This window comes from Ambystoma mexicanum, chromosome 1q (genome assembly GCF_040938575.1).
Source record: "Ambystoma mexicanum isolate Mex_15411 chromosome 1q, UKY_AmexF1_1, whole genome shotgun sequence".
In the NCBI taxonomy this organism is placed as follows: domain Eukaryota; kingdom Metazoa; phylum Chordata; class Amphibia; order Caudata; family Ambystomatidae; genus Ambystoma; species Ambystoma mexicanum.
Window position 1 is genome coordinate 66,806,829 of NC_090922.1, and position 27,803 is coordinate 66,834,631.

The 27,803-nt window shown below is 46.2% G+C and overlaps 1 protein-coding gene across 1 annotated transcript in view; it reads right to left on the minus strand.

Annotated features, from left to right (window-relative positions):
• SNTB2 (syntrophin beta 2) overlaps nucleotides 1-27,803 on the minus strand; it is a 471,741-nt gene that overhangs the window by 278,920 nt on the left and 165,018 nt on the right. Inside the window, exon 2 of the mRNA XM_069635541.1 lies at nucleotides 4,924-5,137. Coding sequence (XP_069491642.1) covers nucleotides 4,924-5,137 — 214 coding nt within the window. The remainder of the gene's footprint in view (nucleotides 1-4,923; nucleotides 5,138-27,803) is intronic.

The window sequence follows — 27,803 nt, forward strand, 5'->3', positions numbered from 1 at the left end:
CCAAGGATTTTTGCCTTGCAGGTGGAAGAGGGAGGAGGGCTAAGAGGCCGGCCAGAGAGCTGCAGGGAAGGAGGGAGTGGGTGTGCCGATGAGTAGAATCCCCACCTCTTACATCAAAATGTCATCAATGTAATGCACAATTTGTACATCTGGTTTACATGGAATTTTATCCAGGTGTTCTGCCACAAGTCGGTGACAGATTGTTGGGCTATACGTGTAGCCCATAGGCAGGATTTGGAAATGGGGAATTGACTGCTGGCATGTGTGCGGAAAGAGAGAAGCGTCGGGCGTCGGCGGCATCACTCAGGTGCCGTGCGGCTTGACATCAGAAAGGTAAGGGCCTTTCCTCTAAGCATCCTTGCGGAGTCGGCGTGTGAGCTGGCTGCTGGAGCTCCGTTGCGGAACCATATGGGACCCGCGCTTCACGCCCCATGCCGGTTGATTAGAATGCTCCCTCTGCTGCCCCATGGCTTGGCCGGTGGGTCGGGCAGTCGGGACTGTGGCTTGTGAAGTAAGGCTCATAACACATGTGAGCAGGAAACTCGTGTCACTGCTCAGTGTCTGCTCTGCCCTGCACCCGCGAGTCCCCTCCTCCTTCGGAGGACTGCAGTTTAAGCTATGGAGCTAGCCGAGAAGGGTGGGGCTGGGAGAAGCCCATCAATGAAGATTGGTGTGCGGGGCCCGCTACCCGCAGAGAATAAGGTTGAATCTGATACCTTTAGTTCAGCAAATGGAACTTCGCTCGCTGGCAGCTATGTCCACACAGTCAGTGTGTGTCCCTTCCTCGCAATGGCCTATCCTTATGGCCAATATTGCTAATGAGCTTTACTATGTTCCAGCCCATTTGACTTGGCCTTACTGGTTGACTCACTGAACGATTGGGTAGCTGATCTACATCAATCTAGTTCGAATACTGTTTCACAGACTAATGGGCATAGCACTTTTGCTGTTTGGCCACAAGTGTTGAAGCTGGATGAATCTAGTCAAGTCAGCATAAAAAGGGAACTGAGAGACCAAGTCACATAAACTGCCCAGATTATTGAGGAGTCTCTGGATTCCAAGGGGTTAACATCGGCAGTCAAGGAGAGGGCGAAAACTTCTAACATTGAAATGAAAGGGAATTCCCCCCGCATTTTCAACTACCATTGCTGATGACAAAGCAGTTAAACTTCTTACAGTCGATGTCAACTTTAAAAGGGTAGCTGTGCGAAGTCTACATCTAAGGAAATCACAAATGCCAATAACTCAGGCCAATAGTCTCCAGGACTTCATTATGGATGACAGGAACTTGATCATTACCAACATTCCGGAGGCTGAAACTATAGAGTCAAGAAAAGCATTACGCTTTAAGTTCCTTGCTTGGTTTGGACAGGACAGGTCCTGGCGTAGTCACACTGTCGGATTTGAAGATCATGCGTAGACTGAGGTTGGAGGACTGGTGTACACAACCCGACAGTGACTGCGTCTTAGTGGGTTGTGGAAGCAGCTCCTTACCTGCCTTTTTAAGAAAATGCAAATATCTCCCTAGAGGTTCTTCTGTGCTTAACTTGACGTGCATCCCGGTACACGCCTTTTTTCTAGGGGTGCCTTTTGACATATTATTCATATGCTGATAGCAGTAATCTATGTTTTTGTTGTATGTACTGTTATGCGCCCTTACACCCCTGGGTCAATGGTGCGCTATATAAAATGCAATAAAACTAAAAGTATACTGCCTCCCAATCCAGGAAAATGCAAATTGCGCCCCACATTCATCATTAATCGGTACGGTAAAGGCGGCATTAGCCAAATCTAGCACTGCATACCAGCTTCCCTCAAACTTCTGTACATTTTCAATCAAAGTCGCTGCATCAGGTACTGCAGATATTAACGGAGAAGTAGATTTATTCACATCGCGATAATCAACAGTCCTACTGTAACTTCTGTCTGGCTTCTTGACAGGCTAGATCGGATTGTTCCAAGTCATGGTTACGGGGTGTAATACACCAGCTTCTACATATCCTTTAATAGTGTCCGCTATTTCCTTCTGCCCCCCCTCCCCCGCCCAGGAATTCGATATTGTTTCATGGATACTTGTTTGATGACTATGGGAACCTGCACCAGGGGTATTTTCAATTTTCCTACCATCACTGGAGTACAAATTAAAGCACTCACTCCGAACTGGTTTTCCTCCCAATCCAAGCGTTAATCCCTCCAGGATGTCAAATCCAATAATTTATTTGGGAATAGGAATCACCAATACCTGATCGGTGTCCCTTTTCAAATTTCCAATCTTCATATCAAGTTTAATCTGAACAGCAGGCGTCTCTTTTCCCCCAAACCAGTGATCATAAAATGTGTTCCCTTGAAACTCAAACGATTTCCATGCATTAATGAGGCCTCCGCCCCAGTATCAATTAAGGCGCATACCTCCTGGATATTCCCTGACTGTCGAAATAACTTCACCTTTACTTGAGTTCTTCGGTCTACCTTAATATGGGCAGTTATTACTGGAGTTTGACCACAATCCTATTCGTACTTTGAGTGCATGTGTTTAGACTCCCCATCTCCACCATCGCGTTCACCATTTTCCTCAAATCTGCATAAGTCGGTTGGGAAAGGGGAGACGCACCGAAGACGACTCCTCGCCCTCATCAGGAGGGGGCACAGAAGGCACCTCATCCCTCCTATGCTTATATACTTCCTGTCGCTTCACCTGTTTGTAACGCTCTTTCCCATCCAATCCTCGCTTTTTATACAGTTGATACATTTCCAACGTCTCAATTCCATTGCTTTCTTCCCTCTGCACTCCATCTTTTAGTAGTGCCAAAAAAAAAACATCTTTTCTAGGTAATCTTAATCTTTGTATTGCCTCGCGTAACGTATACCATTTTTTCTTCTCACACTTGAAGAAGCATTGCACCTTTTTCTGAACATTCTATGTACACAGAAGAGAACGTTTTTATACTGAATATTAATTTGAAATGCCCCATATTCTAGTGTACTCCAATAAATCCACAATGGGGTATAAAATACTTGTTTTCAAATGAACTCTGTGAGAAACCTGAAGGTGCCTCACCCGCTAGTCCCTGGGGATCTGTCATCCAGGTGGCTAGGACACGGCCGCCACTTTTGGATCCAGTTCCTGGGGGTGGACCAGTGCGGGAGGATCATCTGGATGGGGGGTCTTCGGGGAGTGGGAGACCAGATGGTGACAAGCAGTATCCCCTTCCTTTTAACACCTTTTCCCCATCCTACCAGGAAGGATACCTAGGAACTGAAACCACCCCCCCTTACCCACCGTTCCCGACACAAACACCTTCTCACGGACAGCTCACTGTGAGAGAAAACGGACTAACAAGCGAGCCGTATGCCTGACATGTCCCAACACAATGGTCAGGCAGAGTCAGGCAATTACTGGCCATTACACTCACCTGATTTCCATCACACTTCCCAACATGGATAAAAGGGGGAACACAAAAGCACACTATAATCAGGGCAAAGCACACGAGGAAGCAGCAGTTCCAAGGTGGCAGTTTAATACAAGGAGAAAGACGGTAAGACTGGAGAGGGTTGCATGGAGGGAAGCGCCCTTGACCTTTTCATAGAAAAAACATTACTTTCACGAGCCTTTCCTTAATAAGAAACATAAGACCTGGAATTAAAGCTGAAGCAACCTGCATTGTGTATCTGAGGTACCCGGGGCTCTCCCACGTGGATAGCCAAAGCGGGGAGAAGTGTTTGCTCCTGTGGTACTGTGCTTGGCTCCTACAACAAAGCAGCGCCACTAAAGTCAGCACAGCCGGTGAGTCGGGCAGACTGATAGAAGACCAGTCTATTAGAACAAAGGTTGCAAGCAGCAACATTATACGGAGAAATCCGAAAAGATCAGTGTGTGAGGCATAGGTGACGAGCGACGCAAATATAATTGAATAGCAAAGGAGTGACTGAACTTTTGAAGCCAAGATAGATACTGTATTATAGAGCGGTCCGGCGCCATATGGGTGCTCATTGGAAGGTCTCTGTTAGGTATCCAACAGAGAGGTGGCAAATGTAAAAAGGAATTGTGAAATCAAAGTGGTCCTGCAACGGGTCAAGCTAAACCCTGTGCACATTTGAAAGTGTTCGATAGTTAAAACAAACTGAAATTGGTCCGAGCCCGGCTGTGGGAGACTAATTGTGTAAGAAAAGGTACCTGAGGGAGAGCCGGGGTGAACCGTGAGTCACTGAGAAATAATATTCTCAGAAAATTGCAAAAGGGGATATGAAACCCGGAAATGGGGGATCCAAAGTAATGATTGTTGTATGAAAGGGATCTGAGCCTGGCTGAGGGGGATCCAGGGCAAAGAGTGAATCACCTGAATTGAGTACTTGTAAGAGAAAAGGAACTTTGTTTTGGTACATCAGGCCCTCTGAATTAAGAGACTTTAATAAGTAAAGAGACTTGGGCACACCGACAGAAGGCCGTGATGCTGGTAATGGAAATCTGTCCCTGTGTCGAAGAAGCAGAGTGTGCTATGCTTGAGTGAACCGCCTTGTCCCGTGCTGAAAACGTGCCAACGACCTGAACATCCTGATATTTTTGTGAACATTTTTCTTTTTCATAAACACTACCCCACACTATTTGCATTTAGAGGCAAGGATTGGCAATAGGATTTTTAGTATAGGCCCTTTTATTTTAACGAGACTCCACTGGGACTGCATTCTTATTATTTGATGGTCGTAGCTTGCTCCCATTTGTAGATTTAGGATTAGATAGGCGTTTATCACCCCCTTGTTGAAGTTCAATAATCACCCTTGAACGGTGGTCACTTGTGTCTGTCTTACTGTTGATACCATGCCTTCCTTATCACACAGAAACCAACATCTTTCTGCTAATGGAGCATACAAAGCACAATTAACCATTCCCATCTGATGCCCCCAAAAACCCAAGGTCCAGCTCACCTGTTCTCCAGGTCGGGCATAGTCAGATTCCTGGCAACAAAGCACATTTTGAGAGGTATCACTTTGCGGTCCTGAATGTTGTTCAGGTGCCTGGGTGAACCAGATTCATCGCTGATGCTCTGGTTTGCCGAATGATGGGAAGATCCATCCCAAGACAGCTCCGAAAACAGAGAGGGCTTCTTTACATACGGGGACACCTCTTTAATATACTTCACTAGAAAGAAAAAGGAAGAAAGTAAAGCAGTGGCATGCATTGGAACTTCACACCACGGACAACAAGTCGAGTACAAAGACATTTTTAGATTATTCTATATATAGTTCATCTTTTCTTCTTTTGATACTTTCAGCAAAGTAAGAACGGATGTCTTTACACGAAAACACTCAGTCAACATGGCATCAAGATGTGGTTTTCTAAGCGATGTCTACTTTTGTTGAGGCCACCGAAGAAACTCAGACCAAAACATTAACTAGGCCAAGGACAGGCCCAAAAATCAATGATTAGGAATGTGTGCCTTCTTCCATTTAATATCAACTATTAAAGTGTTTGATATTGGGACATTAGAATTCCATCCACCCAAAGCAATGGCAGGCTGTGCAGCGGACACGTTCAAGGTCAACCATGCACATTTTCAGTGCACAAGGCATTCCTCCTAGCACCAGGCACATTTTTCCCCCACTGAAAAATGCACATGCATTACTCTTTTACAAGGCCGATCGTGCACATGCATCTCTCCTTGGAGGACACATGCATCCACCTGTGCAGACAGCGCAATGTGCATGGCATGCCTCCATGCTTCTGTGGATCAACAGTCAAGCTATCTTTATGCCACACATGAACATACAGGAGATTCTATCCAAAGTTAATTTCAGAGAATATGGTCCCATTGCACGCTATGTCAGCGTATTTTTCACTTCCACGTCACATTCTTGCGGCCTTTCCGAAAGCCAATCGCAACTGCGTGGTCTTGTGGGGTTTGGTAAAATCCCTTGAAAAAAGATTTGTAAGGATTGTCTGATCATTCACACCTTAACACATGTAACAAATCTCCCCCTATAAAATATTCAGTGTACTCTGGTTTTCGATAGGAGGTCTGGAAAAATGATAAACCCTTTCCTCAAACGACCATGTAACAGATTGAGTCAGTTAATGTTTCAAAATCTGCACAGATGTACAGATGTAGCTTAATTATTCCCATAGCATTATGACGCGCTAAACTAGAATATACATGTCGTATGATATGGTTATTTGAAGAGCCACATAAGAGTTCCTACTTGGAAATAACATGACCATTTCCCTTCTTGCATAGATGGCCACGTGCTCCTTCAGAATCTGAACTTGCTTGTCCTGAGTCACAAGAGGAAAGTGCAGATTCTGCACATCAGGAGAAGAAACATGGGCTCCGTTCACCCTTCTCACTATGAACCTCACCATAACAAGCCTCAAGAGCATGGAGCTAAATAAATACTGCACTTTGGAAAATAGGATGATTACGGTTACAAGGGTGAATCAATAATCAGTGATATAGTCGACCAAATAAACAGAGTAAAAAAAGAAGAGTAAAAAATAGTGATTTTGGATAATAAAGAGGGTAAAAAATATCTATGAGGTATAAATGCTGTAATGAAGGTATGAATGTAGAATTAGAGTTGTGAGTTTTAGTTGTGAAAGTCCAATTAGACTTCAGTTAAAAATAGTATAAATGGGAGGTAGAAAAAGGGGGTTCACAGGTAGGAGAGGTCACAGGGATTCGGGGGTATCCCCCCGTAAAAGGTATTTGTAAAGCAAATGTAGGTAGAATGTAATATGGGTCAGTGAAAAGACATGAAAAAACTATAAAACCAGGAATCGAATTAAAAAGGTCCATTAGATGGCACTCTCGGACTATAGATAAAGACTGCATGTAGATATTATGGAGCAGGATGTTTAGGCACGACCATTTGGGCACCTGACAATCTGGCGTTGCGGTTTTGCCGCAGGTCCCTTTCCGGCATTTCCTGTTTGACGTAGCCAACAGAGTGCAGGGACCTTTAGGCGCAAGCATGTTTAGGTGCACAGAAACATGCCATTAATAGGACACATACTCCCTCTAGTGGAGTTAGACAAATGGGACCACCATTTATTACATTTGCAGTGATCGACATAGAACTATGTAGAAAGCAGTAAAAGAAGAGCTAGATTGTCTTGCAGAACCCTTAAAGGAACGTTATCTTATTTCTGCATAAACACAAGAAGTTCCGATGCTCATCTGACGTGTCCACTCCTGAAAATAAACATGAAACATAAGAAGCTTGTTTGTTTTCTACAACAAACCATTGACAGACAACATGCGACATTTCAGTTCTCTAGTAGATGTTGACTAGGATTTAGCACGTCTGTATAATGGCACCTACAATCACTGAAACATAGATGTTGCATGGTACTTACAGGAAAGGCCTGTTAATGCTGTGGCATAGGTAACCCGCATTCGTGTCATTTTCTTGTCTGGCTGGTCATCTCCGAGTTACGTGTTAGTTCAGTCTTGATTAGCACTAACGGGGTAGACCCATGTGCTGGGGGCGAGTTAATGAGAACACCTGAAGACCCCAATGCATTGCTTTTCCCATATCTGCACAGACATTGTGTGGCCTGGTTGTCTTGTGGGTCTCCCTGTCGGTGGCTTGGTGAGCCATGCACGGCCCAGTGATTTGCGAGGGAGCACTATGCATTCTTTACCTCAGTGGAGGGATGAAACGTGGGTGCTAGGGGTCTCATTGAGCTTGCAGGGTTGCACGGATTGGTCTTGGCAAATGGAATCCATGATGGATTCGAGGAGTAGCAGCATCAGTTGAGTTTCTGTGCAAATATTGCACAGCACTGACAACCCTATCAACAGGCCCATTCACGTACAGCCGCTCCGTTTTGTTACTCCATTTAAACTTCAGAAGCTCACTGTGTAAACACTAAAGCTATGGAGTGAATGGTGCTTTGGGAGACAATTTAATTCAAATAGCTATTCATTGTATTTTGTTGCATGTGCGGAATCAATTACTTTGGCACCATGATGCCCTACTGTAGTGTACTGGGGAACATACAAGACTTGTGCTTAGATTTCTTGCCATTCCTTACGACTTTGCTTAGACAATACAGGTGCCCTGTGATGGACAGGCCGGGGCATATTTTGGAACAATAAAATATTTCAAGCGAGATCTATGCTCATGTTAGAAATACCAAACATTTTGTTTTTGGCTTGTCTAGCCATGCTGGAAATAGAGAAACCAAAGACAAGTCCAGTGCAGGTGGGCCTAGTACTTCAAGTAGTTCAAATACTTCTTAAGAACAAGGGCCATCTATAGTGGGGATAGAAAACATATTTCTAATATGGGTTAGACTTGAACAGAACCACACATATGGCAGATATGATACATTTGGCACGTGGGCTGCTAACACATCGGCTATGTCAGCCGCGTCTAAAAGACCCTTGTGCCAAATAACCAGCAACAAATTGGCTTTCCGCCACTCTGGCCACACCGAAAGGAGCACTACTGACAAAATGGTGCACCAAAACAGCCGGTGCCAAAGGAAGCGACAAAACGTGATGCACCAAGATATTAGAGTCTATGAAAAAGTTAACTAGTTATTTTTTTTAAGTTATTTAAGTTTCGTATAAATGCATTTTGATGCTATCCCAGCGTTATAATCACATATAACCAAGTAAATCCAGCCATTGGGGAAACAGGTATTGACAGTTCTGCGAGTGAATAAAGAAAACGGATGGAGGTCCTCTCGATCCAAAGCGCCAACTCACTGAGAATACTTGAGCAGCATTTCGGTGTGCCAAGAGAGGAAGAGGCCAACTGAATGCAAATCAATAAAGTATTCAAGTAAAGACATTTCGGTTAAAAAAAATAAATGAAAAAAAATATTGTCCAAGAAGCAAAAAAGCAGCAGCAGAAAAAGATGGTCACAAATGCTATAACTTTCAAAATGGACTAACAAAGTTGAACAAGTTATGCACACCTCACAAGAGGGAGCGCAGCCCAAGGTCTCTGACAATATCAAAGCAACTGTCTCTGAGATAACAAGAGGTAATCGGCTTCTTGGCGGTAAAGGACTTCACTTTGGAACCTATTAACATGCACAATAATCCCAGAAGGTGGTAGGAACAAGCACAGATGCACTGAAGCAGGATCCGTATTGTGGCGTTATGAACCCATTCCACGTGCAATACCGTGGGGGTAACGTCCGCTTGGGCCATTAACGTGGGCCCAGGGCCGTTAAACCCCCCACGTGTTACCCGTGGTACATAATGCCATTAGCACTCCGGGTTACCAAAGCGGCAACCCGGGGTGCTAAAAAAGAAAAAAAATATGTTCCTTCCTACAACGGGACGCTGCGCGCCTCCCGTTTTAGGAAGGAAAATCCTTTACCAACAATGCCGCCGTGGAAATGGAAGGCAGGGCTCTGTACGGAGCCCCTCTTCTCTTTCCATGGTGGTCTTTGGCATCTGAGAGGAAGGTGCAGCTGCGGCGGCGAGGGCCACTACAGCCAAAATAAGGTGGCCGGGTTAATAAAGAAAAACAAGCAGGGACGGAGGGTGGGTAAGATGGTGCCGGGGGAAGTCGGCCATCAGACGGCTTGGAACTTGGACTTATACTGGCAGTTCAAGCCCATGTTGCTAGCTGTTGGGGGCTGCTCCGGGACACCGGGCAGCCCCATACTCAGGTCGGGTGGCACCCGACAAAAGACAGACTGATGCGGCGCCCATGCCGCCGACTCAAGGGTGGGGTTTCCGCCCACCTGCTCCGGATCACCGGAGTGGCGCACACGTGGCCAGGGGCACCCGGCTCACTACGGCCCCAGCTCTGGGGGCACCCAGGCCTGGGTCGCCTTCCCCAACCCGCCTCACATGGTTAGGGGGGACCCACAGGGACGGCGTTGCCCGGCAGGGGCACCGTCCTCAAGCTGGGCCCCGTCCTTGGGCCCAGCACGCACACAGCGCAGCACCAGCATGGTGCTCCAAGAACAACGCTGGAGTCTCGTGATGGAGTGACTGGCGAGCCGGAAGCGGCTCGCTTCTTTTATTAGGTTGGTCACGTGGCCACAGCCACATGACCCTTTACAACATCCTGGGAGCTACCATGCTCCCAGGAGGGGTTAACATGCAACACTAGCCACCTGATTGGCTGGCTCCCCCACCCAGGGTGCTAATGCTAACTAAGCAACATGAGGCTATGCAGAGCGTCAAGTACAAGAAACCTTTCTTAAAGGGCAGAATCTGTAACGTTGGTGCATTGATGAATTACAAATCCTCATGCACTGGACTGGATAGCAAAAAAAAGGAAATGTCTTACTATAGTGACTTCTGTACTTTAAGACCATATCGTTTTCTTTCTGTCATACTGGGTAGGGAGGGCGGAAGCTATGGGAAAAAAAACTGCTCAGAAGACCTAAAGCACACTTCTAAAATATACAGCGGCCAGAGCATATGAGCATCCACACATGAGAATCACCTGCCTTGAAGGTTTACGCAGCCCCAACTAAATATCTATGCACGATTAATGCATACAGGAAGACTACTTATTAGAGCAGGCGGGAGAGGCATCTGGAGGAAAGGGAACACTGGTATCCGAATACAGTAGCAACTATGGGGAGTAGCTTTTTCTTACTCCTACATCCTGTTCCCCTTCATCCATACTGGAAAAACCTTACATCAAATGCGACTGAATATAAAATGAAAATGACCGATTATATAGAGTAGAAGATTCATCCACTTTGTGCATTTTCGTCCCACTAACATTTCTTTTTTTTTTTAAGTACAAGAGCACCCCTTTGGAGATTTGGAATCTGTATAGAACGAAAAAAGTAGAACAATCTCTCTCCAATGTGGTTTAGAATAATTGGTTGTGTTAATGGAGAAGGGTGAGAATCAGTTGGTGGATTGGGTGTATCAGTGGGAACACTGACTGGGGACATCAGAGAGACAAATCTATGCATTATTTCCAGTCAGATAAGAGCACATGGTTAACAAATATGTGCATTGTATAGATGAAGGGAGGGAATGGTGATATCACTGAGGGATGACTGTGTCCGTAAGGGTAGAACTGTGGTGAATTTAAGCACATATTTAAAGGCCTTTATTGAAGCTGCATTCTTGTGGCCAATGGCCTGCTTACTGCCAGTGTTTCACTGGCAGTACGCAAGAATGGCAAAAGGGGAGAGTGGCAATATGGTATGGTGGCCCAAGGGGATGACAGAGTGCAAGGTGGTGAGTAGAGGGAGACTAAGTTAGCCAGATGGGCGCCGGCAAACTAATGTATGTTAATGGAAGGGGTGGGTGAAATTTAAAGATGGCCTGGTAATGATTATGTCAGATTTCTTGACAGTTTACCTGGCATTAGAAGTGTAAAGACTCCTGTATACTTAGAAGCAGCCCTACAGACAAGGGCTGTATCAGCCACTTTTACTACCTACAGATTGGCAAATACTACCACAGAAATAGGGAGTCAAAAAACTTCCTATTTTTTTTTTTGTTGGAAAAAGGCATGAAGAATCTTTCACCCCCCGCTTTCACTCTCACAGCTCCATTGATTTGTTTGGACCAGTACTACACGTATTACCACGGGAAGGAACTACTATTTTAACTGCCTGATTGCAAGTAGTAAACATGTTTTGAATTGATTGTGTCCTACACGTATTCCTCATCTTATGATATTTGTATCCCAGCTCTGCTGCTTCAGAAAACATTTTCACCAGAGGGCGATGTGCTCAAAGCCGCGGAGTCGTAGTCCCTCGAGGGCTGCCGTTGAGCGTCAATGTCATCCGCTTTATAAAGGGCTCGACTAGCGCCCGTTACCTCAGTTCTGTTTTTCCGACGCAACTGATTTATGTTACGAACGGCGCATCAGATTTATCTTCGAAATTTTGAGTCTAAGTAAAACACATGTTGGTTAGGTTTTTTATATATTGTGGAATATATGCATTTGAAATCTTATGTTGTTAAAACAAGACTGCGGTGTTCAGTACACTTGTTTGGGTTAATAAAGGTTTTATCCTTTTCAAAAAGGAATAAAAAGTGTGTTTGCCAAAAAATGCATTTTGTATAATTCTGTGAAGTGTTAAGTAAAAAATACAAAAGAACGGGCACGATAGGGTTACAGGGTGTTTGAAAAATGAAACAAAAAATAAAACAAGAATGTTTTTTTAAAACAGCAAAAACACACACACACACACACACACACACACACACACACACACACACACACACACACACACACACACACACACACACACACACACACACACGCACGCGATTACTCACCGTTTTCAAAACTTGAAAAGGAACGTCGACAGGGTGTGTCAGCAATGCTATTGCTAGTGTGACGTCCGCTGTACCCATGGTGCTTCATGCCTTGAGGTCCCTCAGAGTGTTTTGTTTCTGACATGAGGTAGCACGAAGTGTAGCGCGAGTACAGGTGTAATAAAGCAGATAAGCGATAAAGCCAGAAAAACATCTATGCACCTTATACTCCAAGAGGGAAGGAAGGGTGGGCACATGTGAAATCTAAGCAGATGCAAGCATCAGAAATACGATTCCGTTGAGTAATGTATCCCTTCTGAGGCTTGTGGATCTGCTTAGATCAAATGCTATGCATAGACTAACGAGCAGTATCTGGAGAAGGAGATGGGTTGTGAGAAGGTACAGCAGCAAATAGATGTTTTAGCAACGCTTGTCCCACCTGTGAATCTGCTTTAGAATGTGTGTCAATGCAGTAATGCTGAGTAAAGGTATGTATGGAATTCCATGCAACTGCTTTGCAAATGGCGTCTAGAGGGACATTTCCAATAAATGCCAAAGTAGATCCGTTACCTCTGGTAGAGTGAGCTCTTGGTGTGAAAGAGAGGGTTTTCTTTGATAGGGAATGGCAGAGCTGTATGCATTTCACTATCCATTTGAAGATGACATTCTTTGAAACGTGATCACCTTCCATGGCAGGTGCTATAGAGACAAACAGTTGATCTGTTTTTCTTAGCGGTTTTGTCTTGTTTACATAATACAAACAGTGCTCCAGATAAGATTTGGACGGGGGAGTATTTTACTCCCTATTTTTAAACTTTGAGTGTAAATGTGATTTAAAGAGTACAAAATGTCCTCTCTCTTTTGCAAGAGAGTAAAAGGTATGCAACATCCAGCTGAAGTGTGCAAAAACTACTGTATGGAAATCATTACCATGCAGAAGCTTTCTGCATTGTGACAGAATACACACATTTCATTATTTCTCTAAGGTCTGGCCATTTGTTCTCTCCTGTATATATTAAAATGTTTAAAACACAAAATCCTAGCCAATACATAGTAAAGCAAACATGAATCGTATTGTGTGTTTTGAGGTTCGATAGCAGAATTGTCTTGTGATGTTTAATGAAAGTCCTCATTTCCTAGAGCTATTACTACCTAATGGTTTGCCAACGTTATGATACAACAGTGCAGAGAGACAAGGACGCCATGCTAAATTCTATACCTAATCTCATGGTCAAATGGTTAATTATATAGCGCTTTTGGCAAAGTGTTGTGCATAGAAGATATTTATCACAATTATCACCAAACCGAAGCTGGCACTCCTTTTTCGAGTGTCACTCCTTTAGCACAGGGGCAACGTGCAGGTCTTGGAAGCAAGACCACGCAAAGCAACAGAGGTTCGAATCGCGGATCCGCGCTTAGAAACTGAACTCAGGTACGTTATAAAAACCAATTAAACAAATGAGGAAGAAAGGCTGAGTTGGCATTGCCAGGATTAGAACATGCAACCTCAGATCAAGCACAGATCGCAGCAACTCGCGTTCAACCCGGCTGAACCATCTTATTAGATAACATCCCTACAGAGGTCTGTAAACCGAGTATCGACTCGAATGAGGTATAATAATAATCACAGTGCCTAGATGTTGGACGAACCATGTATGAATCGCTACATGAAGTTAAATACCTATCTGGATTATCACAGGGACAGGTTTTGCTGAGTTTCTATTTCAATTACAAATGTAACTTTAATTTGTTTTGTTTTTGAACAGCGCTTGCACTTCCTGGAGAGTCCAATTTTGGATGTTTTAATTGTAGTCTTGAAAATTTGAGATTGGTGTAAAGATAAATCACTTACCCTTGAGCAAAGACTCTGCTGCCACTGACCATTCATAGTAATGTACCCCATTGACTGCAAGGTTGCACGCATGTACACTAAAGCGTGCATACTCATCATTTTACACAGTTTTTGACACACTGTTTTTATAATTAGAGTGTAAATTATAAGTGTAAACATGATCTGCCTCTGCATGATTAGGCACACAGCACAGGAACTCTGAAAAATACAATTGTGCAATACTGGTTTGCTTTCTCTGGAAATAAAGCATAATTTGTTAGAAAAGATAAATTAACAGTTTTTCATCTTATTAATTATACAATCCTAAAATGCTAGGAAAATAAATAGCACAGTGCTTCTGTTTGCTCGATGAGCATCTGCACATAAAACAGCAGAAGCTGAATAGAAAGAAAGCATTCCTTTTATCATATTGTGCAGTTTCTTTTTTCAGAGGCTTTTCTCCATGGCTTGCAATTACATCCATGTCGATAAAAATCAAAAAGAAGCGTTCTGGTTTCCGTCAAGTAACCTGACCTTTGCACTGCCCTAAACTTGTGTGCAAATGTACACAGGAATATAATAAGCTGTTGTATTTACAAGATGTGTAAAAATGCCTAGTACAAACCTTATGTGGAGGGCCGAGTACAAAACTGCCCTTCTTACATCCAGTGCATGGAAGCTTTTCTCACCTGAGTTGGATGGATTTTGAAAGAAAGCGGGTAGTTCAATGAATTGGTCAACATGGAACTTGGATATGAATTTAGGTGAAAACCTAGGGTGTATTCAAAGGACTGTCCTTGCACTGATAGAGCTGGATTTGTGCAAAGGCTCAAAGGGTGGACTTGGGAGTACAACATTAAGATCCCAACCTGGCGGCGGGTTGGAAAAGGGTGGGGGTGGGGGTAAAGTCTCTTTACACCCTCCATGAAAGCCATAACCAGGACCTTTCACCAGAACACCTTGTTTTGTGAAGTGGTGTACGCGGACAGAGAGGCTTGGTGAACCTTGATGGAGTTAAATTCTAGGCCAGAGTCTAGCAAGTGGAGCATGTAGTGAAGAATGTGTGATGTGGTACATTCAACAGAGATTACATCTTTTGATCGGCACCACATTACAAATCTTTTCCATTTGTGGAAGTAGCAGTGCCTGGTGTTAGGTTTGCGAGCTCCTTTGAGGATATCCATACGCCTTTGAGGTAGTTTTAAGTGTCCAAACTCTAGGACTTCTGGAGCCAGCTGCCAAGTTCATAGTCTGAGGATTTTGGTGGAGTGTTGTCACCCCGTGCTGGGATAGCATGTTGTAGGGGCACAGGAGTTTTATTGGTTCGCACATTGCCAGTTTGAGCCGACGTGGAAACCAAGGTTGTCTCACCAACATAGGAGCAACCAGGATTTGAGTAGCTTGTTCTTGGAGCATCTTGTGCACTATTCTGCTCAGGAGTGGTGTTGGTGGAAAAGCGTGAGCAAATTTCCCTGACCAGCTCATCCACAGGGCGTTCCCCTTGGATCCAAGTTGGGGAAACCTGGATGCCAAGTCTGGACATTGTGCTTTTAGGTCTGTGGCGAACAAGTCTAAAGGAGGATAACCCCAGAGGGAGAAGACTTTGTCTAGAAATCCTCTGTTGAGCTGCCACTCGTGTTCCTCGGGTAGAGGATTTCTACTTAGAGTGTCTGCCACAGCATTGAGTTCCCCTGGAACGTGTTGAGAGACTAAGAACATGTTCCGCTTGAGTGCCCACTTCCAAATTATTTGGGACAGCCTGGACAGACTTGGAGAGTGTGTGCCTCCCTCTTTGTTTATGTAAAACATGGCAGTGGTGCTGTCTGTTTGGACTTGCACCGCTTGGCCTATTAGATGCAGCTGGAAAGCTTGTAGGGCTCCGAATAACACTAGCAGTTCCAGAAGATTGATGTGGTTCTGGGATGTGATCTGTGTCCACAGGCCATGCACTGTGTGGTGAAGGTAAGGGGCTCCCCATCCGGAGAGTGAGGCGTCTGTTATACGTATCGCTTGGATTGGTGGATTGTGAAAAGATTTTCTTTTGACCACCAACGAAGTGCTTGTACTAGGCTTAGCGAACCCCTATATCATCTCACTGACCGCTTGCCTGAGACCATTGTTTTGCCAACCACTCCTCCTTTGGGCGCATGCACAATCGTGTTTGTGGGACTAGATAAATGCATGAAGCCATCATTCCTAGCAGGCGCATTGCTTTGCGTACGGTTATTTGGCACCTGGCAAGTTAATCATGAACTGGATAGTCCAGCCCCTTTGATGAGCAGAAATTACCCTTGAGATGGATGGGGATGCAGATCTTACTCATACATCAATAAGGGAATAGTTTCTTACCTGTAACTCCATTTCTCCAGCATTGGTATCTTTCATGGATTCACATGCTTAGAATATTCCCCGTCGTCAGGCTGGGAATCCTCGGTAAGTTATATAGACATTTTCTATAGGAAAAAATGCAGACACTTGTGTCCTATCCACGTCGTTTTGGGCCGCGCATGCCGGCGCCACTAGGACGTAGGGGTATATATAGCTCCGCCCCCGCGGCTCCCTCAGATTTCAGCCCACAAAGTAGTAGGGGGGGGAGATCTCTAGTTTGCATGCTCAGGGGAGGCCGGCGGGCGCATGTGAATCCATGAAAGATACCAATGCTGGAGAAATGGAGTTACAAGTAAGAAACTATTCCCTTCTCCAGCATTGGATCTTTCATGGATTCACATGCTTAGAATAGATTGTATAGCATTATCCCCCAACATTGGAGGTGTGTATGCAAACCAACATCACAACAAGCACAGTGCTCACTTACTATGGCAACACATTACATTATAGCATGTTAACTGTAAAAGACACAACACTTTAAAGCATAGTTGCCGAAGGATGCAACCCACTTGGGGCTTACCTTATTGGAACAGATGACGTAGTACTGCCCGCCCCATCTGTGTATCTTCAGCATGTTGCTGTGCGAGACAGTAATGCCGGGTAAACGTGTGTGGTACCGACCAGGAAGCCCCCTGGCAGATGTCCCCCAGCGGAATTCCGGACCACAAAGCCGTCGACGATGATGTAGAACTCGTCGAATGGGCCCTTGGATGCTTTTCCAGCGGCATTCCGGCCTTGGAATGACAATAAGAAATGGCTGAAGACACCCATCTGGATAGCCCTTGTTTTGAAATCGCTTTACCCCTAGCCGCGGGGCCATAAGCTACGAAGAGTTGTCTCGTGTCTCTGAAGCTTTGAGTGCAATGGAGGTAAAACTTCAAAGCTCTTTTCACGTCCAATGTATGGAGAGTCTTCTCTGCTACTGAAGACGGTGTTGGAAAGAATGTAGGCAACACTATAGCAGCGGGTTTATGGAACACGGATGGCACTTTAGGCATGAAATGCGGGTTAGTGGCCAGCACGACTATTACTGAAAAACCTCAAATACGGAGGGTCGATCACTAGAGCTTGTATTTCCGACAGGCGATGAGCAGAAGTAATGGCCACCAGGAAAGCCAATTTCCAAGACAAGAATTTTAATGATGTCGATGACATTGGTTCAAAAGGGGGTTTCATCAGGGCTGCCAGGACCAAGTTCAGACTCCAGATCGGAGGAAACTTCTTCTTGGGAGGAAAGGTTCTAAACAACCCTTTAAGGAAGTGTTTAACTAGGCGGTCACTGAACAGTGGAGTGGAATGTCTCTTCCGAGTAAATATCGAGATGGCAGCTAGATGCACCTTTATGGATGAAACAGATAACCCGTTATTTGCCAGGAGCAACAAGTATGGTAGGAGTTGTTCCGGTGTGATCGCCCGCGGGACCAGACCTGGTTGACCTGCGCACCATATGCAGAACCTTTTCCATTTGTATGTGTATGAAGCGTTCGTGGAAGGTGCCCTTGCGGCTTGCAAAATACGACGCCAATCCGCTGGAATCGCTAACGCGCCAAACTCGGCGAAATCAGGAGCCAGGCCGTCAGACTGAGGTTGTCCGGGTCGTGATGCCAAACGGTCCCTTTCTCCTGAGACAGAAGGTTGGGAATCTTCTGGAACCTCATTGGTTCTGCCGCTGAGAGGTGAAGTAGATCGGAGAACCACACTTGTCTGGCCCAATACGCCACCAGGATCACCCGACAAGGATATCTGTGGATCCATTGCATAGTCCGACGGATGAGAGGGAATGGGGGGGAAGGCATACAGAAACTTGCCCGTCCACGGGAAGGAGAACGCGTCCCCTAACGAGTCTAGTTGTGGCCATCTGCTCGCGTACTGGGAGCATTTCTTGTTGTCTCTTGTCGCAAAGAGATCGAGGGCCGGATGACCCAATTCCGCAAAGATCCAGTGCAGTTGCTGATCGTTCAGTTCCCATTCGTGTAGACAATTCATCTCTCTGCTGAGAGCGTCTGCTTGCACATTTTTTACTCCTGGTAAGTGGAACGCCAACAGATGTATGTCGTGTTGTAGGGCCCAATGCCAGATCTCCTGGGCTACCGTCGACAGGCTCCTGCAGCGAGTTCCTCCCTGCTTCCATAGATAAAACATGGTTGTCGTGTTGTCTGTCATTATTCTCACCACTGAGCCCTTTATCTGTGGCAGAAAGGATTTCAGGGCCCAACGCACAGCCCTCAACTCTAGCAGGTTGATGTGGAGTGAGGACTCTTCCGATGACCAACGACCCTGAACCTGTAAGGAGTCCAGATGAGCTCCCCACCCAGTTAGAGAAGCATCCGTAACCACTGTCTTCTGGAACACAGGCTCCAGTAAGGGCATTCCCTTCGTTAGGTGTATGGAGATTCTCCACCATTGAAGTGAAGCGCCTGCACAAGCTGGCCATTGATGGTCAACTTGTCCGACCAGCGTCCTGGACTCTGTTTCCATCGATCCGCCAAGAATTCTTGAAGAGGCCTCATGAAAAGGCGACAGTTGTTTATCAAGGGTATGCAGGACGACATGGTCCCCAGCAGGGACATGTACCTTCGTACTGACACTTTGGTGTCGATCTCCCATTCCGATGCCTTTTGTTGCAGTCTGTGAATCCTTTTGAGGGATGGCTTCACCAGTCCCGACTGTGTGTGGAACTCTGCTCCCAAAAAGACCAAGGTCCTTGAAGGCTTTAACGAGGACTTGTTGAAGTTCACTGCGAAGCCCAAACGTTGCAGGAGGGACAGGGTGGCATCTAGGCTTTCTTGTGCCCTTTCTGGAGACAGTACCCTCACTAGCCAATCGTCTAAATAAGGGTACACATGGTGACCTTCCTTTCTGAGCCAGGCTGCTATTGGAGCCAGACATTTGGTGAACGTCCTGGGGGACGATTTCAGGCCGAACGGGAGGACCCTGAACTGATAGTGGGTTCGTCCGACGACGAACCGCAGAAATCTTTTGTGCCGTCGACGCATCGGGATATGATGGAAGTATGCGTCCTGAAGGTCTGGTGACGACAAATAATCTCCGGGTTGTATCGATCGGATCACCTCCTGAAGCGTCAGCATTTTGAATTTTAAATTCTTGAGCAGTTTGTTGAGCGCTCGTAGATCCAGAATGGGACGCCATTTTCCATTTGGTTTCTTGACGACAAAGTACCGGGAGTACACTCCCTGTCCTTTTTCTGCCACCGGGACCAGTACTATTGCCCCTTTCTGCAGCATAAGCACCACCTCCTGTAGCAGTACTTGAAGGTGGGGCTGGGCCGAGAACACCGGTAGAATGTGTGGTGGCTTGCCCTTGAACTGTGGAGAATGGCCCAGATGAATCGTGTCTAAAACCCATCGGTCTGTTATGCGCTCCCACTCGTCGATGTGACGAGACACTCTACTCCCCAGGACGCCCTGAAGCATGTCATTGTTGGTTCTTGGTTTGTTTATCTTTCGTCGACGAAGGGTAGGCCCTCCGTCGTCTGGAGGTTTGGTAATCTCTTCCTCTACGTGAGGATTGGGCCGCATGCCTGTAGCCTTGGGACGAGTAGGAGGGTCTGCTGAAACCTCGGTCTCTAGATGACCCAAACCGGGAGTTACCAGAGGCCCCTCTGAAAGGACGAAAGGAACGAAAATTCCTACCACTCTGCAGGGCTCCGAGTGACCGTGCTGTGTCAGTAACCTCTTTCATGCCCTTCAAGGCTTCATCAACTTTTTCACCGAACAGTTGTTCCCCTTCACACGGCATATCCAAGACTTTATATTGCACCTCCGGTTTGAACGCAGTGCACTTGAGCCAGGCTTGTCTACGTAGAACTACGCCATTATTGATTTGCTTAAAACCGGACTCAGCTAGGTCGACAGCAATGTTTATAGCATGGTTGGAGGCCTCCTCTCCTTCCCGCACTAGCAACATTGCAGACTTTCTATGTTCCTCGGGCAAATGCTCCAAGATAGGAGCCAGTCGGTGCCACATTTCCCTGTCATACCTAGACATAATCGCCAAGGAGTTGGCTGCTTTAACCGTAGTCGCGCCGACGGACAGCACCTTCTTGCCAAAAGCGTCCTGTCTCCTGGCCTCGTTGTCTGGAGGGGTCGTGCATTTATGTTGAGACCTGGCCTTTCTCGCCGCTGCCGCCGACACCACCGACTCCGGCGAAGGTTGAGACGTCAGGCACTTGGGAGTCAATTCCGGAGCCTTGAACTTCTTCTCCAAACAACCTTTCACTGCCGGTTCAGAGAACGGGTGCTGCATGGTCTTCAGGCCCTCTTGCCAGACATGATCCAAAATCGGGATGGCGAATACGGATTTCCTTCTCTTGCCCATATGATCAAAAAGAAATCAATCCTCTTTCTCCTCTTCAGGAACTAGGCCAAACTCCGAACACGCCTTACTCATCATGGCATGGAATGCACCCACGTCATCAGGCGGTAATGGATGTGCCGGGCTTCTCGGAGCTTCCATCTCCGCTTCAGAGTCCCAAGTTGGGTCCCTTGAGGGGGATAGTGAGATGTCTGAACCTGATCCCTCACGGTCAGAATCCTGTAGTTCTCCTTCTTCTTGCAGGGTAGGACAATCTTCCGGCGTGTGGGAAGCGGCCGTAATCCTGGTCGCCGAGCGAGGAGCCGGACCCGGCTCGTCGACGAATGGCGTAGACTGTATTCGTGTCGGGTCCCCAGGCTGGGGTATTTGTGTGTCTAAACGCTGTAATAGTTTCTGTAGCGTATTTAGCACCTCCAAGGACAGAACCGCCTGGGGTTCAGTAATGACGAGGTAGTAGGGATGGAACCCACACCCAAGAGCGACATTGCGCTGGTCGGTTGGGCACGCGACCGTGTCGCGTTCCTCGTCAGCCGACAAGATGGAGAAAGTCGCCTCTGGTTGAAGCAGGGCCTCCGGCGGGACGGGATCGAAGACCTCCGGCTGCCATCCCATCGACGGGACCACCGTCGAAGATATGTTTCCCGCCGCAGTCTGACATGCGGGAGGAGCCGCTGATGACACAGGCGTCGACGAGCGGGCCGTCGGCGAAGCCAATGGCACAGGGCCTTGAGGTGTTCCCGCCGCTTTTGGGGCTGACTTACTGGCCGCGGCCTCTCGACTCAAGGTAGACTTATGACAGTCTCCTGAGGAGGATTTAGATGATTCTTTTCTCCCCTTTTTAGATGAGGAGGAAGAAGACGGCGCCTTGTGTGAAGATGAGGAGGCTTTCGAATGTTTCTCCGAGGGTCGTTTTTCGGCCGACTCAGAGGTTCGTTTCTCAGCAGCACGTGCCTTCTTCGTCAGGGGTTCCGACTTACTTTTTTGAGGCCGTGGAGCCCACCTCCGATGCCGGGTACGCACCCGCTCCATCGTTGAGCCAATCGACCAGGCGTCTTTTTCGATCTTTGAGAGTTTTCTGGGAGAAACCCTGACAAATTTCACAAGTGTCCGCCGTGTGGTGAGGATGAAGGCAGTAAATGCAGTCCATATGACCATCCCCTTCGTACACCTTCTTAAGGCCGCACGTAGCACACGGACGAAACAACACCTTTCCAGACATTCTCTTGAAAAGAACAAACAGTCGCAGAAGTAGAAAGAATAGCCGAACCAAAATAGTAGATAGGCAAGGTAATCCCACCACTTTGGAAGACGGTTGAAATCTGAGGGAGCCGCGGGGGCGGAGCTATATATACCCCTACGCCCTAGTGGCACCAGCTTGCGCGGCCCAAAACGATGTGGATAGGACACAAAAGTGTCTGAATTTTTTCCTATGGAAAATGTCTATAACTTACCGAGGATTCCCAGCCTGACGACGGGGAATATTCTAAGCATGTGAATCCATGAAAGATCCAATGCTGGAGAATGGAGCTGACTCAGGAAGTTGACAAAAGGAAGACTGTTTTAATATCAATTATCTAAAACGGGGAGCATAACGAACATCAACGCAAATGCTTGATCTTCAAACTCGAAATACTTTAAGAAAAAACTGCACTTTTATAAGCAAAATGCGTCATCAATGAAGTCTAAATCACATGTGTACTAACGTCATCCTACGTGGCACACTACAAAACTTATGTGCATGGGCTATTGGTTCTGAGTGAACATCTAAGTATATGATCCATACTAGTCTAAAAAAAAGTGTAACTATGTGATTGGTTACTTATCAGGTGGGGCAACTAAGCCCTCCTCTAAAAATGACCACTATGAACATTACTAAATACACGACGTCCCATTGGTTTATACACTATAGGACCCCTGAACACGCAGGTCCTCTACAATTGTTTGGCACTCTATCCATCTTCAGTACTTTTCCACCTATGTCAGCAGCCTGCAGGTCGGCCATCCAGATGCTGGCGAAATTGCCTTAACTTTAGCTTCCCACCAATTAGCATATCATATCCATCATCACCTCAGTGGTCTACTGTCAATTAGGCCTTTGAACTTCGTCCTTGGGAGTGTTCCAAGCTCTGAGAAAATTAGGGAGTGAGAAGCACAGTCTGCCTTCATGCATAGGTGTGACCATCTCGTTCATCCAACTTCATGCTTCCATGTGACTAGAGACCATAAAATCGAGTCTTTTCGTGTAATTAATATTCTATCCCAATAGACCTCTGACGTCTTCCTTGTTATGTTCATTCCTTTTGAACAGGAGGTTTGTTCTTTCACACAAATTTGTATACAAAATCAGTTTACTTCAATTGGCTTCTTGGGGCTCATCCAACCTCGCCTTTCTGAGCTCGGCTTCTGTAATTCAATGTCTGATTTTTAACTGCGACATACTGAATTGAGGCCTTTTTACTAATGTCCAACATGCTATAATATGTTTTGTGGAAACATCCATAATTCTCTTATTCCTATGTATAGGTTGGCGCTTGCCGCAATCTATTTACTATAAGCATTGAGCTAGCTTCACGATTACTTTGCTGCTTGTGTTTCTTCTGCACCTGTACACGTGTAAAATGATTTGATATCTTCATCTGTTTCTGTGGCATAAGTTTCTTCACCTTGAGCCGAAGATGTCACTTATCCTTATTGCTTTCTTGATGCCTTATAGAATATCTGCATTCTCTAGTCACGGCATCATTTTATGTACTTCATCTTCAGCTCCATGTAACATATACTTGGCAATGGCTAGTGATACTACCATTCATCCTTGCTGTTTATTGGTTCTGCTTCTTTAGGGATTTCATTCAGATGGTCATCATATTTCTTTGTATGCAGATAAGGTTTTCTGAATGGGTACTATGGCTCCCAGATTCTCTTAAGTGCTGGCCCTTTCACTGGCACTGGAATGAGTCTATATTGTGCTCTTTGTCGATTCAGCTCTTCTGTATACGTCACATACTCTGGTTTTCAACATACAGATAAAAGGGGCGGGTCGATTTGAGGTGGGGGTACTTGGCTCCTTCTCTACAATTAGGTATTTGCAGAAGTATATTTTGAACTCTTTTGGTTGAGGGGAAGACTAGCCCCCCTTTTGTTTTTATGATAGGTCCTAGGAGCTGTTTGTGTTGGCTTGGAACGAGGCTTGATTTTTTTCCCCCATCGATTTAAAACCCCAATTGGAACAGGAGTTTGATTGTCTTGGGTATTCTGCTTGCAAATTTGAAGGGATTCCTCTGTCATCAGCCAGTCGTCCAGATAAGGGTACATTGGGATAGATTCTCTGTGCAAGTGTGCTGCCACTACCGCCAACACCTTGGTGAATAACCTTGGAGCTGAGGCTATGCCGAAGGGGAGCACTTTGAGTTGGTAGTGTTGATTTGCTATTTTGAAGCGCCAGAATTTTCTGTGCTCTGGGACCATTGAAATATGAAAGTATGCATCTTTCACATACAATGATGCCATGTAGTCCCCCTGTTTTAGCAGTGGGATTACTCCTTGTAGCGTTGTCATACAGAACTTTTGTGGCTTTGTGTTTGCAGGACATAGGTCTAGGACAGGGTGCATTGTAAGGTCTTTCTTTGGCACAAGGAAGAACGTTGAAAAGATACCATTGTTTACATGGTTTGCTGGGACGATCCCTATAGCGGCCTTTTCCAACAGTGCTTTCACCTCTTCTAGCAGATTGCGTTGCTCCTCCTGTGTGGTTCATCTTACTTGGCGGGTGGTTGGATGGTCTCTGTATGAGTTCTATGCACCACAATGGAAAGTACCCACTTGTCTGATGTGATCCCCTCCCATGTGTGGGTAAATTGACAAATGCGACCTCCTACTGGAGCGGGTGGTCAATGCTTTGGGGAGGGGTGGAGCCTCTGGTCGAGGATGCTCTGCCTCTACTCCTAGACCTTCTGTGCCTTATTTGAAAGTTTTGCTGGGAGGACTGCCCATGCGAGGGACCCCAAGATGAAGATTGTTCACTTTGATTGTAGTTGGAGGACCGTTGGGAGTTTTGTCCTCAAAATCAGTATGCATCATGTACACACCTCTTTGCACAAAAGGTGTCTTAGTAAGTTGCCCCAGGGACTTAAGAGTGTCGTACTCTTCTTTAGCACTTTTCAGTGCATCCTCAACTGCTTTTCCAAATAAAGGCATTTGGTTTGATGGGCATATTAAGTAGGGTGAATTGAGTTTCCAGTTTAAAACCAGATTGTCTCAACCATGCATGGTGTTTAATAAATGTACCCTCTGCTACTACGGCCTGCATTATCTGCTGTGTCCAGATTATTTTAAGGATGCAGTTGGCCACCTGCTTACCCCAGCCACTGTTTTTAAAAGCTGTGTTTTAAGGGGCTTTGGAACGGAGTCGATTTGTTGTATGATCTCGTCCCATTTATGGCAGTTGTAACTTGCCAAGAGTGTGGGGTTATTAGCTATCCTTACTTGGTATGCAGCCGCAGAAGATCCTCTCCTGCCCAGTGTGTATATCTTTTTGCTCTCTTTGTCAGGAGGGGCTTCCGCAGAGGCTAAGGGCATGCCCGCCCTTTTTCCTGTGGTAGTTACAATGAGTCAGTCAGGCTTTAATTGACCCCTGATGTATAATGGGTCGGAGGGTGCTGGCCTGAACATCTTTTCAATACAGGGGTCAACTACCCTCGTACGGTCGGGGCCCAGTAGAGAAGTGCGCCTCTGGATGGACTGCAGGAGTGGTATAAACTGTGCTGCAGACCTCTTAACCCCAAGGATGTCCTCTACAAAATCTTTGTCGACTTGTGCTTCTTGGGTATCAATCTTGAAATGTTTGGCAGCCTTTAGGAGGAGCTCATACTGCAGCCGATTATCCACAGGAGAGACAGCCACGGGTTGGTCACGATGGTCCGTAGATTCTATTATGTAGATAATAATAATGATGTCATCGTCATCATAATACTGGTCTGGGTCATATACCTTGGCCCACTTTGTCTGCTATTGAACCAGGATCTTGAGAGCCTGAAGTATCAATAAAGTAGATGTCTTGGGACATGCCCTACAAAGTACTTGGCTGGGCAGTGTCTAGTTGTGCTCTTTTGGCAGCAGGTTGGTTTTTAGCTGCCTCCCCTTGTGAGGACCCTTGGAGGTTGGACAGTTGATTAGGGTGACATTCTTCACATTACTTTGTTGAATATTCAAGGGTCCATTGGGTGGAGCTTGGAAAACCTGTGGGAACAGGGCTAGAGATACTCTCTGATGTAGACTGTTAATGCTGCATGGTCCCTGAAAGGGTGCCACTAGGGAGGGTTCTTTAGCCTTTAAAATAGGGGATTTAGAGAGTAAGGACATCGAAGACTATGTTTTGGGAAGCTTTGGACTTGGAGTGTGTCTGGGACAGGTTTCTTAATAAGTTCCCTCATTTTAGAGTTATTGCAAAGGGCCAGCGAAGCATCTTTCGATGCCCGCTTGCAGGTACCCGAGGGTTTGTCTGGTTTATTCATGGTGTTGGGAACAGACTTTAGCATCTGTTTTGGGGGCCTGTGATGTGGCGAACGGGATGGCCCAGGGGGACAGGGATTTTTCAGACCTTCCCGGTCGACTGTCGGCCATGGGGGGTGTGCTTTGTGTGGCGTGCATTGTGGGTGATTAAGCCGCAGGGTATCGTCTCTGTAGCAGAACAGCCGGCCAGCCCTGATGGGTCAGGGTCTCGCACGGAGGAAACCATCGGGTCCTGATCACCCTCTGCGTCACTTAGGACACAGACATTGTTGGAGGCTCCCTCCACGTCCATAGCGGCCACAGCCTAAAACGTGAGCCTAGCTGAAAAAAGACAGATCAGAGCATGAGGGAGGGTGAGTGCTGCAGAGGGTCATAATTAGTGTGGAGTGGAGTAATAGGCAAGATGTTCTTTAAAGAATAGGGTGTTTCCATTCTTGAAGTGCAGGATGGAGGGCCAAGTCTTGTATATGTTGGTAATTTGTTTGAGACCAGGTGCACAGCAGGTAAATGTCAATTTCCTGTCCCCCTCCCCCCCTTGAAGTTTGTTTAAAGCTGTTGGGGCTTGTGGTGGTGCAGTGGCCTCTGAAGATGGTGCATTTCTGGGCATGTAGAGTGGGATCTTGGCTGTGACTGCTTTGCAGGTGATGCAGGCTCTCTTGAACATGCACGTGTGCTTGAAGAAGTAGCCGTTACAGCTCCTTGACGATGGGGTGATGCGATTGTATTTATTTAGTACTGAGATGAGGCTTGCTGAACAGCATGCAGAAGGGCCAAGGTAACATCCGGGGCTCCTGAGATTAAATCAGTGGCAGCATTGAGGTGGGAAATTACCAGGCTTGAACAACTGATCTGAAGATCTGGGAAGGGATTAAAGGCTTGAGTTCGCAAGGAAGCGCAAGCTGGTAGGATGCTGCTTGCGTCTATGGACTACGCATGTTTTCGAGGACAGTCTGTGATAATCTGGGAGATTTTGCACTGGGTCAGAGTTAATGTGTAAATCCATGAACTTTCAGGTCCGTCGGCCAATTCTCGACTTGGGCATGTTTGGTGGAGTTTCCTAGGAGAAGGAGTTCAGTCTTAGTCAGGTTGAGCTTCAGGTAGCACTTGACAACCAGGCTTTGATAAAGCATATTGCTTGAGTGGAGACTTTTGATGCAATTGATATTTAGGTAAAGCTGTGCGACATCTGCATATTGGTATACCTTGATCTCTGTTGGTGACATTCTCCAGAGGTTCCATGTAGAGATAGAAGATGGCAAGGGAAAAGATGGAACCTTGTAGAACTCGGTAGGTAACTGTGCAGTGCAGTGATCTGTTTCGGCCAACCTGTATGAATTAATCTCGGTTGGAGAGGTAGAAGATGACGACTGCAGGACAGTTTGTTAGATGCTCATGCACATGGCTAGTATGTTGCAGAGGGCTTTCCTGGTCAATGGTATGGAAGGCAGCAGAGAGGACGAGTAAGCAAGGATCTCCTTTGACCATGAGGCAAAGAGCATAATCAATAATTTGGCGGTGTGCCTGTGCTATATCATGGTCAG